Source organism: Triticum aestivum, chromosome 5D (assembly GCF_018294505.1).
Source record: "Triticum aestivum cultivar Chinese Spring chromosome 5D, IWGSC CS RefSeq v2.1, whole genome shotgun sequence".
Taxonomy (NCBI): Eukaryota; Viridiplantae; Streptophyta; class Magnoliopsida; order Poales; family Poaceae; genus Triticum; species Triticum aestivum.
Window position 1 is genome coordinate 553,532,479 of NC_057808.1, and position 15,439 is coordinate 553,547,917.

Genomic DNA, 15,439 nt, shown 5'->3' on the forward strand with positions numbered 1-15,439 from the left:
ATGGCATGAATCTGCCACGGACGCATAACCATATCGTGGTCCACAGCACGGCTCAACCTTCCCTGGACCCACATACTTTCACTTTTTCTTTTTCATCTTTTTCAGGTTTCCTCTTTCCAGGCCTTTCCTGGTGGCCTGATTGTCGGACCTATCAAGGGACGGATACACCAAGACGGCAAGAAGCATTGATGTATAAGGGAGTTTCTAGGTGGTCTCTTCAAACGATCGTTATGCCTGTTTTCAGGACCCACACGCAGCTCTCTCTTGGTTGTGGCATGTTAAATAGCCCTGTTGCTTATCGCACTATTTATACAAATACGCTTTAAAGTATTAATCAAACTATAATGGAAAAAGTTTGCGGCCCAATTTCTGCGGCATTGGCCTGCTGCCTCATTCTTTCTTGATATTCTTATCAATTGCACCCGTACATTCTGGTACGCCTTAATTCGCCAGGGGCTTCATTACGCCCCATAACACGGCGACAAAAGTCCGAACACTTTTTACAGTATAGTTCGGCACCCCGAACTTTAGCATTATATGCATCGGCTCCGAATCATGTCTTTGGTCAATAGTTGGGTTGCCCGGCTCCTGTGCTTACTACCTTATGTTCTGCTATATCGGCTAGGGTTGCATAGGGAGAACTACTGCGATTGTGCCCTGGTTTATCTGGATGAGCACCTCAATAGAGAAAGCCAAAAACTGACTGTCATGATGCGGCGTGAGCCGGTCAGCTATTCGAGAGGTTACAAATCTTTCGCGATTTTTTCCGCTTTATGCGATGAATCGGTTTTTTATCCGATCAGGTGTTTATAACACCCGAAGTTTGGACTTACGAATACTAGGGGTTGCGCCTAAATTTCTATTGTCAAACTCCTATGGCTAAGTGAGGGTGATAAACCACATAGTCTGATTGCCTGGTTCGTTGCGCTAAACACCTCCTTCAAGGACCAAACCTTTGGATCAAGAGTGTTTAGATTCCATCCCGAACACCCCCGTACTACTTACGTGGGGGCTGAAGGCGACGACTGGCCAACTCTCAAACTTAATAAAAACGGCCGCACAGGAGGTAAAATTTCACATAATAAACACGCATTATATTACATAACGGCTTTGTCTCATGATACAGGATAGGATAACATGAATGTATTCATTCAAAAATAACATCCTTAGCACATTGCTCCGCTACAATGCGGGATCCCTCCAGGACATCGCCGCTCGGGTGTGCGGTGCTCCTTGCCAACGGGCGGTCCCTCGGTCGCGAGCTTGACGGCATCCATCTTCGCCCACTGTACCTTGACACGGGCGAAGGCCATCCGCGCACCTTCGATGCAGACCGACCACTTGATGGCATCCAGTCGGGGGCAGGCATTGATCAGCCGCTTCACAAGCCCGAAGTAGCTGCTGGGTATGGCTTCGGTAGGCCACAGCCAGACTATCAAGTCCTTCATGGCCAGTTCGGCCACCCTATGCAGTTCGACCAGCTGTTTTAGCTGATCGCTAAAGGGCATCGGATGATCTGCCGCAAGGTATTGCGACCAGAACAGCTTCTCCGTTGAGCTCCCCTCTTCGGCTCGAAAGAATTCCGCAGCGTCAGAAATACTACGCGGCAGATCTGCAAACGCCCCTGTAGAGCTCCAAATTCGGGTCCGTAATAAGTACTTTTTCTTCACATACTTGCTTTGCATAACAAAAGCCTTACCCACCGCAATTTTCCTGGCCTCCTGGATTTCCTAGAGGGCGCCTTGGGCTTCAACCCGGGCATCTTGCGCGCTTTGGCGAGCCCTGGCTAGTTCGGTCTCTTGATCAGCAATGTCACGCTCCAAGGACTCGCATTTCTTCACTGCGTCCTGGAGCTCTTGCTGGACCTCATTAACTCTGGCCAAGTGTTTTTCACGGGCGACCTGCTCCTTCGCCGCTTTCTTTTTGGCCTCGGCCAGCGCCTTTTTCAGGGCCTCGACCTCGGTCGCCGCCCCTACAAATATCATGACAATATGGTCATTACGAATCATCTATCCATTCTGATATACAGAAGGTCCTTGCATACCTTGTTTCTCCTCTAGCTGCTTCTTTACACGACCGAGCTCTGCCTCGGTCCGCTCCAGACTCTGCTTCAGTCCGGAGACTTCGGCAGCGTGGGAGGTCGCAGCTAGTAGCGACGCCTGTTTATTCACATGACACATTTTGTTAGTCTCCTGGGAAAATTGTTTGATCCTCTGTCCGGCTTTTCTTTCCGAACACTGGACAGAGTCTCAGGGGCTACTGTCTATACTGTGACATTCTTTTTACATAATTGCGTTGCTTACCTCAAAGCCTGTTAGGAGGCTTGTGCAGGCTTTGGACAGCCCGCTCTTCGCGGACTGAATCTTCTCAATCACCGTACCCATAAGGGTACGGTGCTCCTCAACAATGGAAGCACCTTGCAGCGCTTCCAGTAGAGTATCCGGTGTGTCTGGTTGGACAGAGGTCACCGGCAGAATGGGTACACCTCCTTCTTTCAAGGGAGGCTGCCTGCCGGATTCTGGAGTTGTACTGGTCTCCGGGACCGTATTCGGCTGGGGACCAAATTGGACATGGCCCCCATCGCCAGTATCCATGGGGATTTGCTCCCCCATGTGTCCGATGGCCGAGGCTCCACCCTCTGGCGCCACCCTGGCGACCTCCTGCGCCTCTCCCTGGCCTGGGGTCCTTCGAGATAACACCTCGGTGTCATCCATGACCCTGGGAGAGGATGCCACCGGAAGGGACCCGTTGTTCATCATCTGCGGGTCCAGCGAATTCCCCGAAGATGAGGAACGTTCGAGGGCGGAACGCGTCAGACTGCAAGTGTGCGATTCAACATGTTAAAACTATAAAGTAGTGAGGCCGGGTATATGAATGCATCTGGGTCTTTGAGTACTCACGATTTGGACAGGGGCTTATCTCGGAGGCGCCGCTCTGGGCTGCTATCGACGTCCCATGTGGAGTTATCCGCGAGGGAGACCTTCCCCTTCTTGGGCACCTCGGCCTCCAGACGCGTGGAGGCCGCCCTCTTCTTCCTTCCCCCCTCAGGGGGGGAGCTGCTTTCTTCCTCCTCCTCCTCGTCGTCCTCGGCGGCGGAGGAGTGGGTTTTGATGTCTTCAGACGTCACGTCCGAAGCACCCTTGCGGCGGAGACCACTTCGGGTCTCCTTGGTCTTCTTCTTCGCCTTCTTCTCCGGCGCCTTGTAGGGCATCGGAACCAGCATCTTCGCCAGAAGCGGGATCTCTGGGTCCTCTGGCAGCGGAGCCGGACACTGAATCCGCTCCACTTTCTTTGTCCAACCCTGAAAAAGTAAAATGGGGGAGCCAGACATTCTCCTTGAGTATATGAGTGAAGGATATACCTTGATAACACTGAAAACTTACCGGACTGGCAGGATGGGTCAGGTTGTACCCACGGTCTTCGGTTTCCTTCGGCCACGTTTCATTGGCCTTGAAGAGCACCTTCCAGATGCCTTCGTGCGTGATGCCGAAGAAATGCTGCAGGGTTTGGTGCTTGGCCGGATCGAACTCCCACAAATTGCAGGTCCGGCTCTGGCATGGAAGGATCCGGCGAGCTAGCATCACCTGGATCACGTTGACAAGCTTGATGTTCTTGTCCACCATGCTCTCGACGCGCGTCTGTAGCGCGGTCAACTCGTCCGATGCAGCCCAATTCAGGCCCTTCTCTAGCCAGGAGGTGAGCCGCATTGGGGCTCCGGACTTGAATTCGGGCGCCTCGGCCCAGGTGGCGTCACGGGGCTCTGTGATATAGAACCACAGTTGTTGCCACCCTTTGACGGTCTCCACGAAGGAGCCTTCAGGCCATGTGACGTTGGGCATCTTGCTCACCATGGCACCTCCGCACTCCGCGTGCTGGCCACCCACCACCTTCGGCTTCACATTGAAGATTTTCAGCCATAATCCGAAGTGGGGTGGGATGCGGAGGAAAGCCTCGCACACGACAATGAATGCTGAGATGTTGAGGAAGGAATTTGGGGCTAGATCATGGAAATCCAGCCCGTAGTAAAACATGAGTCCGCGGACGAATGGGTGGAGAGGAAATCCCAGCCCGCGGACGAAGTGGCAGATGAACACTACCCTCTCATGGTGCTCCAGAGTGGGGATGATCTGCCCCTCGGCCGGAAGCCGGTGGGTGATTTCCTTGGCCAAGTACCCCGCCTTCCGGAGCTTCGTAATGTCCTTCTCCTTGACGGAGGCGACCATCCACTTGCCCTGTGCCCCGGATCCGGACATGGTGGCGGAAAAGATGAGAACTTGGGCGCTGGAGCTCGAGAATGGAGGAGGCAGAGAGAGAGAGAGAGAGAGAGAGAGAGAAGGCATGGGTGAAAGAGAGGAATCCTTATCCCCTTATAAAGGCAGTGAATATCAAGCGCCTCCCCACTCGCCTTAAAACTCAACTGTTCCCAAGGGTTGTGCAAACGGCACGGTTGGATTACCCACGCCTGTATTGATGAGAATCCCACAAAAAGGGGACACGATCTCTGCTTTGACAAGACGTGCCAATGAAGACCGCATCTCAAAACATGGAACGGCAGAAGAAAACGGTTGGAAATAATGACCGGGCAGACGTGATGTCACCTTACAAAAGGTTGTCAGCGGATTGGACTCGTGAAATACTATACTCTCTGTGGTTGTGTGTGGTACTTGTGTTGCAGATCCGGACACGTTCGTTGTGTCCGAAGACTATCTTGGAGTATTTGGAAAGGGAACCCGCCTTGCAATGCCGAAGACAATTTGCGCGCCGGACACCTCATCATTGAAGACTGGTTCAGGGGCTACTGAGGGAGTCCTGGATTAGGGGGTCCTCGGACATCCGGCCTGTTGGACATGGGCCGGACTAATGGGCTGTGAAGATACAAGACCGAAGACTATACCCGTGTCCGGATGGGACTCTCCTTGGCGTGGAAGGCAAGCTTGGCGACCAAATATGAAGATTCATTTCTCTGACCGGCCTTATGTAACCCTAGATCCCACCGGTGTCTATATAAACCGGAGGGCTAGGTCCGTAGAGGCCAATCATCATAACCTTAGTCATACAGGCTAGACTTCTAGGATTTTAGCCATTACGATCTCGTGGTAGATCAAATCTTGTAATAATCATATTCATCAAGATCAATCAAGCAGGAAGTAGGGTATTACCTCCATAGAGAGGGCCCGAACCTGGGTAAACATTGTGTCCCCCGTCTCCTGTTACCATCAACCCTAGACACATAGTTCGGGACCCCCTACCCGAGATCCACCGGTTTTGACACCGACAAGATGGAGTAGTTTTCAATGGTGAACATCACTATGTTAATCATATCTACTATGATTCACGCTCGACCTTTCGGTCTCAGTATTCCGAGGCCATATCTGCATATGCTAGGCTCGTCAAGTTTAACCCGAGTATTCTGCGTGTGCAAAATTGGCTTGCCCCCGTTGTATGTGAATGTAGAGCTTATCACACCCGATCATCATGTGGTGTCTCGGCACGACGAACTGTAGCAACGGTGCATACTCAGGGAGAACACTTGTACCTTGAAATTTAGTGAGAGATCATCTTATAATGCTACCGTCGTTCTAAGCAAAATAAGATGCAATCAATATAAGTGATATGATATGGCCATCATCATCTTGTGCCTTTGATCTCCATCTCCAAAGCACCGTCATGATCACCATCGTCACCGGCTGGACACCTTGATCTCCATCGAAGCATCGTTGTCGTCTCGCCAACTATTGCTACTACGACTATCACTACTGCTTAGTGATAAAGTAAAGCAATTACATGGCGATTGCATTTCATACAATAAAGAGACAACCATATGGCTCCTGCCAGTTGCCGATAACTGTGTTACAAAACATGATCATCTCATACAACAATATATATAATCACGTCTTGACCATATCACATCACAACATGCCCTGCAAAAACAAGTTAGACGTCCTCTACTTTGTTGTTGCAAGTTTTACGTGGCTGCTACGGGCTTAGCAAGAACCATTCTTACCTACGCATCAAAACCACAATGATTTTTCGTCAAGTTTGTTGTTTTAACCTTCAACAAGGACCGGGCGTAGTCACACTCGATTCAACTAAAGTTGGAGAAACAAACACCCACTAGCCACCTGTGTGCGAAGCACGGCGGTAGAACCAGTCTCATGAACGCGGTCATGTAATGTCGGTCTGGGCCGCTTCATCCAACAATACCGCCGAATCAAACTATGACATGCTGGTAAGCTGTTGCTCCAACTTTTTTCTAGAGGGCCTAGCTGGCGAGCGATCATCGCCCATAACTCTTTGTGTTCTACTCGTGCATATAACATCTACGCATAGACCTGGCTCTGATGCCACTGTTGGGGAACGCAGTATTTCAAAAAAATTCCTATGATCACGCAAGATCTATCTAGGAGATGCATAGCAACGAGCGGGGAGAGTGTGTCTACGTACCCTTGTAGACCGAAAACGAAAGCGTTAAGTAACGTGGTTGATGTAGTCGAACGTCTTCGCGATCCAACCGATCAAGTACCGAATGCACGGCACCTCCGCGATCTGCACACGTTCAGCTCGGTGACGTCCCTCGAACTTCTAGATCCAGCTGAGGCCGAGGGAGAGTTTCGTCAGCACGACGGCGTGATGACGGCGATGATGAAGTTACGGACGCAGGGCTTCGCCTAAGCACTACAACAATATGACCGAGGTGGAAATCTGTGGAGGGGGGCACCGCATATGGATAAACAATCAACTTGTGTATTTATGGGGTGCCCCCTCCCCCGTATATAAAGGAGGGGAGGAGGGGGCCGGCCGGCCTCATGGTGCACCCCCAAGGGGGGGAATCCTACTCCTACTAGGAGTAGGTTTCCCCCCTTTCCTAGTCCAACTAGGAGGGGAAGGAAGGGGAACAGAGGGAGAAGGAAAGGGGGGCCGGCCCCCTTCCCAATTCGGATTGGGCTTGGGGGGGCGCGCCCCACCTCTTGGCCGCCTCCTCTCTCTTCCACTAAAGCCCATGTAGGCCCATTAAGCCCACGGGGGGTTCTGGTAACCCCCCGGTACTCCGGTAAATGCCCGAACTCATCCGAAACCATTCCGGTGTCCAAACATAACCTTCCAATATATCAATCTTCATGTCTCGACCATTTCGAGACTCCTTGTCATGTCCGTGATCACATCCGGGACTCCGAACTACCTTGGTACATCAAAACACATAAACTCATAACACCGATCGTCATCGAACGTTAAGCGTCCGGACCCTACGGGTTCGAGAACTATGTAGACATGACCAAGACTCACTTCCGGTCAATAACCAATAGCGGAACCTGGATGCTCATATTGGTTCCTACATATTCTACGAAGATCTTTATCGGTCAAACCGCATAACAACATATGTTGTTCCCTTTGTCATCAGTATGTTACTTGCCCGAGATTCAATCGTCGGTATCTCAATACCTAGTTCAATCTCGTTACCGGCAAGTCTCTTTACTCGTTCCGTAATGCAATATCCCGCAACTAACTCGTTAGTCACATTGCTTGCAAGGCTTATAGTGATATGCATTACCGAGAGGGCCCAGAGATACCTCTCCGACAATCGGAGTGACAAATCCTAATCTCGATCTATGCCAACTCAACAAACACCATCGGAGACACCTGTAGAGCATCTTTATAATCACCCAGTTACGTTGTGACGTTTGATAGCACACTAAGTGTTCCTCCGGTACTCGGGAGTTGCATAATCCCATAGTCATAGGAACATGTATAAGTTATGAAGAAAGCAATAGCAATAAACTAAACGATCATAGTGCTAAGCTAACGGATGGGTCAAGTCAATCACATCATTCTCTAATGATGTGATCCCGTTCATCAAATGACAACACATGTCTATGGCTAGGAAACTTAACCATATTTGATTAACGAGCTAGTCAAGTAGAGGCATACTAGGGACACTCTGTTTGTCTATGTATTCACACATGTACTAAGTTTCCGGTTAATACAATTCTAGCATGAATAATAAACATTTATCATGATATAAGGAAATATAAATAACAACTTTATTATTGCCTCTAGGGCATATTTCCTTCACATGGAACCCGTCATAGATGGGCGGTGTTAAAGTTGTCTATGATATGCCCAAGGTGAAAAATCATTTGTGATGTGTGGCCGATGTTAACATAAAAATATCCATTTGTTTGCGGTGTCACAGTCAAAGGTCTTGTACTCTTGGTTTCTTTCAAGTCACCTTAGACTGGTTCTACTATATGCATGTTTACAATGGACCGGTCGTTTCCATTAAAAGCTAACCCTAGCCCTCATGCCTCCCTTTCATTTTCTTATCCGAGCCGCCACCTCAATGGTTGTGTCCAGATTGTGCGTGCTTCGTCAAAGGACAAAATGGTGGGCGGAGGGGGCAAGATTGTCCTCACCATTACCGCCTTATCGAATGTGAGGAGAGGTGAAAGCATTAGGGCGGGCATTTGTACGTTTGGTCATAGTAAAAGAGGGAGGTGATGACCGGATAAGGAACCAGAGAGGAAGGGGGAGCCACGGGAGGATGAGATGGCCGGGGGGGGGGGGGGGTGGGACTGTCAGCGTCGTTACCATCTCATCCAATGTTAGGAGAGGTGGAGAGGTGAAAACATTTAGGGGACGGGGGTGGAAATTGTCATCGTCGTTACCGCCTCATCGAATGTGAGGAGGGGTGAAAACATTGAAACGGGTGTTTGTAGGTTCGGCCACAGTAGTAGACGGGGTGATCACCGGATAAAGAACTGAAAAGGAAGGGGGAGCCAGCGGAGAGCATGGCTCCGAGCTGGCAAAAATGCAAGTGGCACGTGGAAAACGGTCCGTTCAAGAGACGACGAGGGCACCATTTTTTTTAATGTCAAGGTGACTGGGTAATTCTTGTCTTGCTATAACTCTTCACGAGCAGCGAAGGGAAGAAGGGGAAAGGGGATGGCCGCCGACACCGCCTACGCGAAGCGGGTGCTGCTCGCCTGCAACGGCGGCGGTGACGCCGTCTCGCGGGGGGTCGCCGTCGGCCTCGCCAGGCACGGCTGCAGGTACTCCCTCTCACTTTTCCCCTTCTTCTTCTTCCTGTTGTTCGGTTCTGAATCTACGCGCGCGTACAGGCTGGTCCTGGTGGGCGACGAGGGCGCCCTGGCCGCGACGGCGGAGGAGGCGCGGCGCTGCGCGGCCGGAGGGGCGGCGGCCGTCGCGGTGGTGGGGCTGGACTTCGCGGCCTGCGACGAGGCGGCCGTCGGCGCCGCGGTGGAGGCGGCGTGGCGCTGCTTCGGCCACGGCGGGCTCGACGCCCTCGTCAACTGCTGCTCCTACGAGGGTATGCACATACTATTGACAGACACTGATACACATGCCCAATTTTCCATCTGACAGAAATTTTTTACACATGCCCAAGCCCGACTAATCACCAACCCAAATGTTTTGCTTAGTTCTTCTCTGAATCTTTCAGTCAGCTTATCATCCAGTAATTTCATCCATGAACATCTTTGAACCATGCATCTGTATTTGGCTACTGTATGAGAAGGGGAAGTGCAAGACTGCCTCAGCGTGACTGAAGATGAGTACAACAAGACCATGAAAGTCAATGTAATCACACCTTGGCTCCTGATAAAGGCCATGGCGAAGCGGTTCCGGGATGCGCAGTCCGGCGGTTCTGTAGTATGCTTGACCCAAATCATCGGCGCCGAGAGAGGATTGTATCCGGGGGCGGCGGCATATGGCACAAGTTTGGGCGCCGTTCACCAGCTCGTCAGAGTAAGCCTTATTTCCTGTTAATAACAACAAGCCTGAATGCCCACAGAAATCCTGAATACCTAAATGACCATGATGTTCTTCGTTTTTTCAGTTGTCGGCCATGGAGCTCGGCAAGCACAAGGTCAGGGTGAACGCCGTCTGCCGTGGCCTGCACCTGGGGGACAAGTTCCCTGTCTCCATGGGGGAGGAGAAGGCCGAGAAGGCGACCGGGGAGGTGATGCCGCTGCGGCGGTGGCTCGACCCGGAGAAGGACCTGGCGTCCACTGTACTCTACCTGGTCGGCGATGAGTCCCGTTTCATGACGGGCACCACCATCTACGTCGACGGCGCGCAGTCCATCGTGCGCCCTCGCATGCGTTCCTTCCTGTAGGTAGGTTAGTCATGCCGATCCTGGGGCTGGTTGGCCATGTCTGGGTTTCCACATTCCATCAGGATGACTCCTGATATGTTGTTGTTGAATAGTAACAGCAGTTTGTGCAAAGAGATCAACTGTCATAATTAAGCGGTCTCTGTGAATGCAATAATTAACAGGGTTTAAGATGGTAGAGTAAAGATCAAAATTGACAAAGACTATCCAGAATCAACATGAGTGGCACAGCAGGCCCTTCTTCAGATTAAAAGACATAGTCTTTTTTCAAGAACAATCTGCTAAACTTTATTAAAGGAGTAATGTTTACAGGGACTCATACAGGATCATAACCATCGCCGACGTCAAAACAAACTCTTGAAACTGATTGTATGCCTTACAGTTCTGGAACGAGAAACATAAAGCCCATCACATAAATTTGGAGCAAAACTTCAGGTGAAAGGAACGGGTAATGGTGTGGAGTGAGGAGCCGCAAGTCAGCATAGGATGCACAATTGGTTTGGTTGGTTGGTTCACTCGTCCTTCTCCGCCAGCGCAGCCTTGCGGCTGCTCCTCTCAGCGAGCACCGACTTGGTCTTCTCCAGCACGCCGAAGAATATGGATCCGCCGATGCCGATCCACAGAACTCGAGGCTCAATGCCCTGCAAGCATCGTCAAAATCATAAGAAGCATTGTGGTTAGCATTAGCTTATCTAACAGTAATTTTTAAAGAGTTTAAACTGTTTTTCTCACACACAATAAAAAAAAGGAAACGTTCGAAGTGACTGTATCGGTGGTACTATACCTTCAAAAAGGCGCCGGGACCTTCCTCTCTCAAGATGGTCTTAGCACAGCTTACAATTCCAGAGTATTGCTTTGTTTGCCCCTGCAATAGAAGTTGGAACCATTCGGTCAGTACTCAATTATGTAAAAACGGATTTTGGTGTGGAATGTTCCATTTAAAGGGGGAAGGATCCACCTGAATCATCAACCTTGTCTTCAGAACATCGAGGGGGGTCGTTATAGCGCCAGTAATCGCACCTAGCAGAAATGAGGTACAGGATATATGATAGTAATCTTAGGCCAATGGGGGGATATAAGAGCAGGAAAAGTGCGAAAGCAAATACAATAAGAGTTAAGAATGTAAGTTGAAAAAATAAATTGGGAAATTTGGTTTTACCGGCAAAAGCACCAATTAGTGCATTCTCTGGATCCTTCAGCTCCCTCTTTGCCTGAATGGGTCCATGATAATTTCAGTTAAAGATAAAGTTGGAGAACAATTAACAGAAATTACTGCTCCACGGGGCACTAATAGGATTTGATGGAAACAGAAAGCAGAGACACATTTTGCATAACTGAGTCACGGGCATCAGGATGTGTCAGCAATGCAATGGTACGACGAAACAATCATGTCCCCAAATCTATGACATGCTATTGAACTGAACAACATTCATCAAGGTACAAAATCTATGTAGGTGTGAGTTCTCAATCCCATATCAAGAATTCAAGACTGTAAGTGTTCTGAAGCATAGAAACAAGAGCATGTGTGTTCATGGGAGTAGCTAAGAATGAATAATAGGTGTAGTTAGTATATCCGCAGTGATGGACTAAGTACCATAAGCTTGTAACCAATTCGAAGTTGCTCATATATGCAGAATTGAATGGCATCAAACGGAAGATCTCGAAGTAAAAATGAACCATAACCCTGCAAACAAAAATAAACTAGTGTTAGAATGGATAAGATGATGATGTCTATCATGTGACCGCATTTTCTTAACAACCAAATTAATAATTGTCCACATATATTTTAGGGAAAATCAATGGATTCAAATCATTATATTTCTCTTGATATATGAAATAGCAAGGAAAACTTAGATCTAATATCGGTCAATATATTGTTCACAAACTAAGAGCTCAGAAGATACATACAGCAAAAAGACCTCTAAATCCTTCCTTGGCAACTATGAGACGAACAGCATCAGGCGCAGTCCTGAATTGACCAGTTTGCATCCTTTGTTTGACCACCTGAATGCAAAGCAATCAATTTTTGATGACAAACAACATTTAATGAACAGAGAATAGAAAAGAAAAAGATACTGACCTCTGTGGGGACACGAATGAGAGAGGCACCCAACCCTCCAACAGCACCTGCAGTCTGTAGCATCCTCATTCAGAAAAAAGGCTGGCATAAACCAACATGCTTAAGGGAGTAAGAATACATAAAGATGGTGTAAAATAACATTATTTGTTTTAATCTTAAGCGTTATAAGGGTCGTCGACAAGCTTGCTAGTGTAAACATGACAAAGTGAAAAATAGAGTGTGCCTTGCTGTAAGCAATCAGCTAGTGCAACATAAAGTGTGTATGGACTTACAAGATGAGCAACAGCACTCAAATTTTCAGGAAACATGTCCAGTAGCTTCCGTTTAGTTGGTTCGTATATTCCCACAAACAGAGCAGAAGCCCTGCAATAATTTACAAAGCAGCTCAAGAAAATGACAACAGTATATACTGGAGGCAATTATGGCAGCGATTTCATCTCATGAACAATGGATACGCACATTGTATGAGAAGTTGTGGTGCAATGTGAAGAGAATGCTATACTAGTGTAACTGTTTAACATGTTGTAGACTCACGGGAGAACACCGACAAGATTTCCACCCAATCCGGAATACAGGCCTTTCCATTGAATTTGACTTCCAGCTCGAGCAGCCTGCAGATATAAAGAAAAAGAAGTCAGACAAAATGTGTGTGCTGGAATTGTGCATTGCCTGTAAGCCATTAACATTTAGAAAAGAACAAGACTTCTCATAGCGAGACTAAATAGTAAACAAGAAAAAATTATACTGGCACTATAAATGATGGGCATAGTTTTATTAGTTAGTGAGTGAACACTTGGACAATAGTAACAAACATTTCTGTTAGCTGTGTAACTGTTACATAAACAAGTGTGTATTATATCTGGCAATAGAGAAATGCCCTGCACACTGTTTTACAAGGTCAACTGGAACTGAATTACTAGTAGACTACTAAAGTATTCTATCTATGTGACCTTTGTTTGATGAACCTACTTCTCTAGTTACTACTGTCTGGCTTGTTGGAATCAGTTTGCAAAATAATTCATGTTTTGCATGTTATGAGTTAATCAACCCCTCTCATAATATAAATTCCTTTTTTTTACAGGCAAACAGTAGGGTAATCCCCTACAGTGTAATTTTCATTGATATAAGGGACAAAATAAATTCCTTTTTCACAAATTGATTTATGTTTTTTGTGTTAATTAGTTCCTCTCATGTACTTCTTTGGAAACTTGGACATTATAAGCTGACCCTTTAATGAGCTTGCAAGAAAACATATTAAGAAGAAACATCCCATCAGAAACAGTCCATATAGCCACATACTATATGAATCCATGACATACTACATGTAGATTAGAGATTCAGATGCCTCAATAATCTTTTGAAAGTGGCCTCAACAATCCTCAGAGCCTCTTTTATAGACCAAAACAATGGTGCGTTATATTGGTGAGGAGATTTAAATCGGGTTTGAAGCAATTGTTCAGAAACCAAGCAAGTCTGAAATCTACAATATAGTAACTTTGAAGCAATTGTATATGGTGATTAAATGGAAGAATAAGCACTGCTACCACCACACACTGGATAAAATCGACAATTCTTTTTAATGTGTGTATCCTGCAACAGAAGAAGAAGAAGAAGAAGAAGAAACTTTCACGGTTGATGACTGAAAAACCCGAACATCTCCTGTGTTTGCTAGTACCGGCCAGTAGTTCACACTAGCATGGCTGTGTTTGGTTTCGAACAGGTAGGCCATGTATAAGGAACACAATGAAGGTTGTCTTGGTTAATGTCATTCAAAAGTTGGAAATAGGTACATACACTTTTTTGTGGTTTCCCCAAATTGGGAACAGAGATTTGTGCCAGGTTCAGACATGGCATCCAGTGCAGGTAGTACAACATACAACAGGCCGTCAGACAATGGCATCCTTAAGCAAGTAGTAATTTCTGGGAATTCAGTGCAAGACAACCCGTTGCTTGGGAGCAGGCTCTGGGGTCTGATTGACCGGCCATTGCATTGCAAACAAGCAACATCGGGGGCTGAAGTGCACATCTTCAGACAAAAAAATTGGCACTGCTTGGAAGTGCGGAAGTGGCTCACCTGAAGCCTGGTCTTGATGGTGTCGATGGGGTAGAGCGCCGTCTCCACCACGACCCCGGCGGCGCCTCCGGCTATGACGCCCTCTGCGGGCAGGCGAGCAGGAACAAAGAAACCAGCACACATAGTCAGTCCCCTCCATCTGCGACTGACTGCAAGTAAGGCTGCAGAAAGCGGAGCGAGCTTGCGCTGCGCAACTAACAATCCACGGGCGGAGCGGAGATGGACGCGACGGAGAGGGAGAGGAGGAGGAGGAGGAGGAGGCGTGGGGCGTACCGCAGAGGATCTGGAGGAAATTGAAGGGCTTGTCTTCCCCGCCCCCGCTGGCGCCCATGCCTGCCCGCCCGCCCGCCGCCGCCCTGCCTCTGCGCGCGAGGCCTGGAGGGAAACGGAAGCTTGAGCCGGCCGCAGGGGAGCAGAGAGAGCGCACCTGAGGAGAGGAGATGGCGAGGGGACAAGGGTGGATTGGGGAGGGGGAAGAAGGGTTTTCCTTTGGGGTTGGGGATTGGGTTGGGTCCGGTTGGATGACCGGCTGGGCCTGTGCACTAGGCCCACTCGGCCCCTACCTCTCTCTCTCTCGCCCGCGCGCCGCTCAAAGCGACGGGAGAGGAATCCATGGCCATTACCTCACGTATTTTTTGTCTGTTCTAACAAATAAATCCATTTCATGATTCTTAAAGTATTATCCAAAATTGCTTGATAATAATCAGGGAAAACTCATATAATACACAACAAAACATGCATGGTACTGAATGCAAATGATCATATATCCAGAACAATTCTTCACCTCTTATTTAAAACAATCTTACCACACAATAAGGAAAATAAATGCATTCATATATTTGAAAGTAAGCTCATACATTTGAGGAGAGTTTCTCATGTGTGCCACAATATATGTTCATGTAATACAAGTATTGTTTTTTCTATAAAACAAATGAAAAGAAGAAAATCACATGTGAAATTAAAATTAAACAAGAAACGGAAATAAATGGAAAAAAGAAACATGTTGTCAGGACCGGCCAAGCGGACACGTGTTGAGTATAGATTTGCTTTCTCACACACGTCTACATAATTAGAATGCACACTGCCAACACTAACACACACTAAAGATCATACCAGCAAAGAGCAAAGTCATACGGAAATCAAACTCCCAAATGGG

The 15,439-nt window shown here is 48.1% G+C and overlaps 2 protein-coding genes across 2 annotated transcripts; one reads left to right on the forward strand and one right to left on the reverse strand.

Annotated features, from left to right (window-relative positions):
* Positions 1-8,886: 8,886 nt before the first annotated feature.
* On the forward strand, positions 8,887-10,307 carry LOC123123799 (dihydroanticapsin 7-dehydrogenase; the record flags this gene model as incomplete). The annotated part of the gene is made up of 4 exons (XM_044544422.1): positions 8,887-9,047; positions 9,117-9,325; positions 9,533-9,762; positions 9,854-10,307. Coding segments are annotated over 4 exons (879 nt in total), but the record flags the coding sequence as incomplete, so codon positions are not given.
* An 84-nt stretch (positions 10,308-10,391) lies between these two features.
* Positions 10,392-14,763, reverse strand: LOC123123798 (S-adenosylmethionine carrier 1, chloroplastic/mitochondrial). The gene is made up of 11 exons (XM_044544421.1): positions 14,557-14,763; positions 14,284-14,366; positions 12,744-12,820; positions 12,482-12,572; positions 12,210-12,263; positions 12,038-12,133; positions 11,724-11,813; positions 11,289-11,340; positions 11,088-11,149; positions 10,914-10,994; positions 10,392-10,770 (listed from the first exon to the last, which is right to left on the reverse strand). The coding sequence occupies exons 1-11, from the start codon at positions 14,612-14,614 to the stop codon at positions 10,642-10,644; spliced, it is 873 nt and encodes a 290-aa protein (XP_044400356.1). The 5' UTR covers positions 14,615-14,763; the 3' UTR covers positions 10,392-10,641.
* Positions 14,764-15,439: the final 676 nt, after the last annotated feature.

Excerpts from the sequence above, each read along its gene's own strand:
- LOC123123798 (XM_044544421.1), bottom strand. The coding sequence starts at position 14,614 with ATGGGCGCCAGCGGGGGCGGGGAAGACAAGCCCTTCAATTTCCTCCAG. Across the intron at positions 12,573-12,743 it reads AATCTTGTCGGTGTTCTCCC|GGCTTCTGCTCTGTTTGTGG; the intron begins GTGAGTCTACAA and ends AAATTATTGCAG. Across the intron at positions 12,264-12,481 it reads TGAGTGCTGTTGCTCATCTT|ACTGCAGGTGCTGTTGGAGG; the intron begins GTAAGTCCATAC and ends AGGATGCTACAG.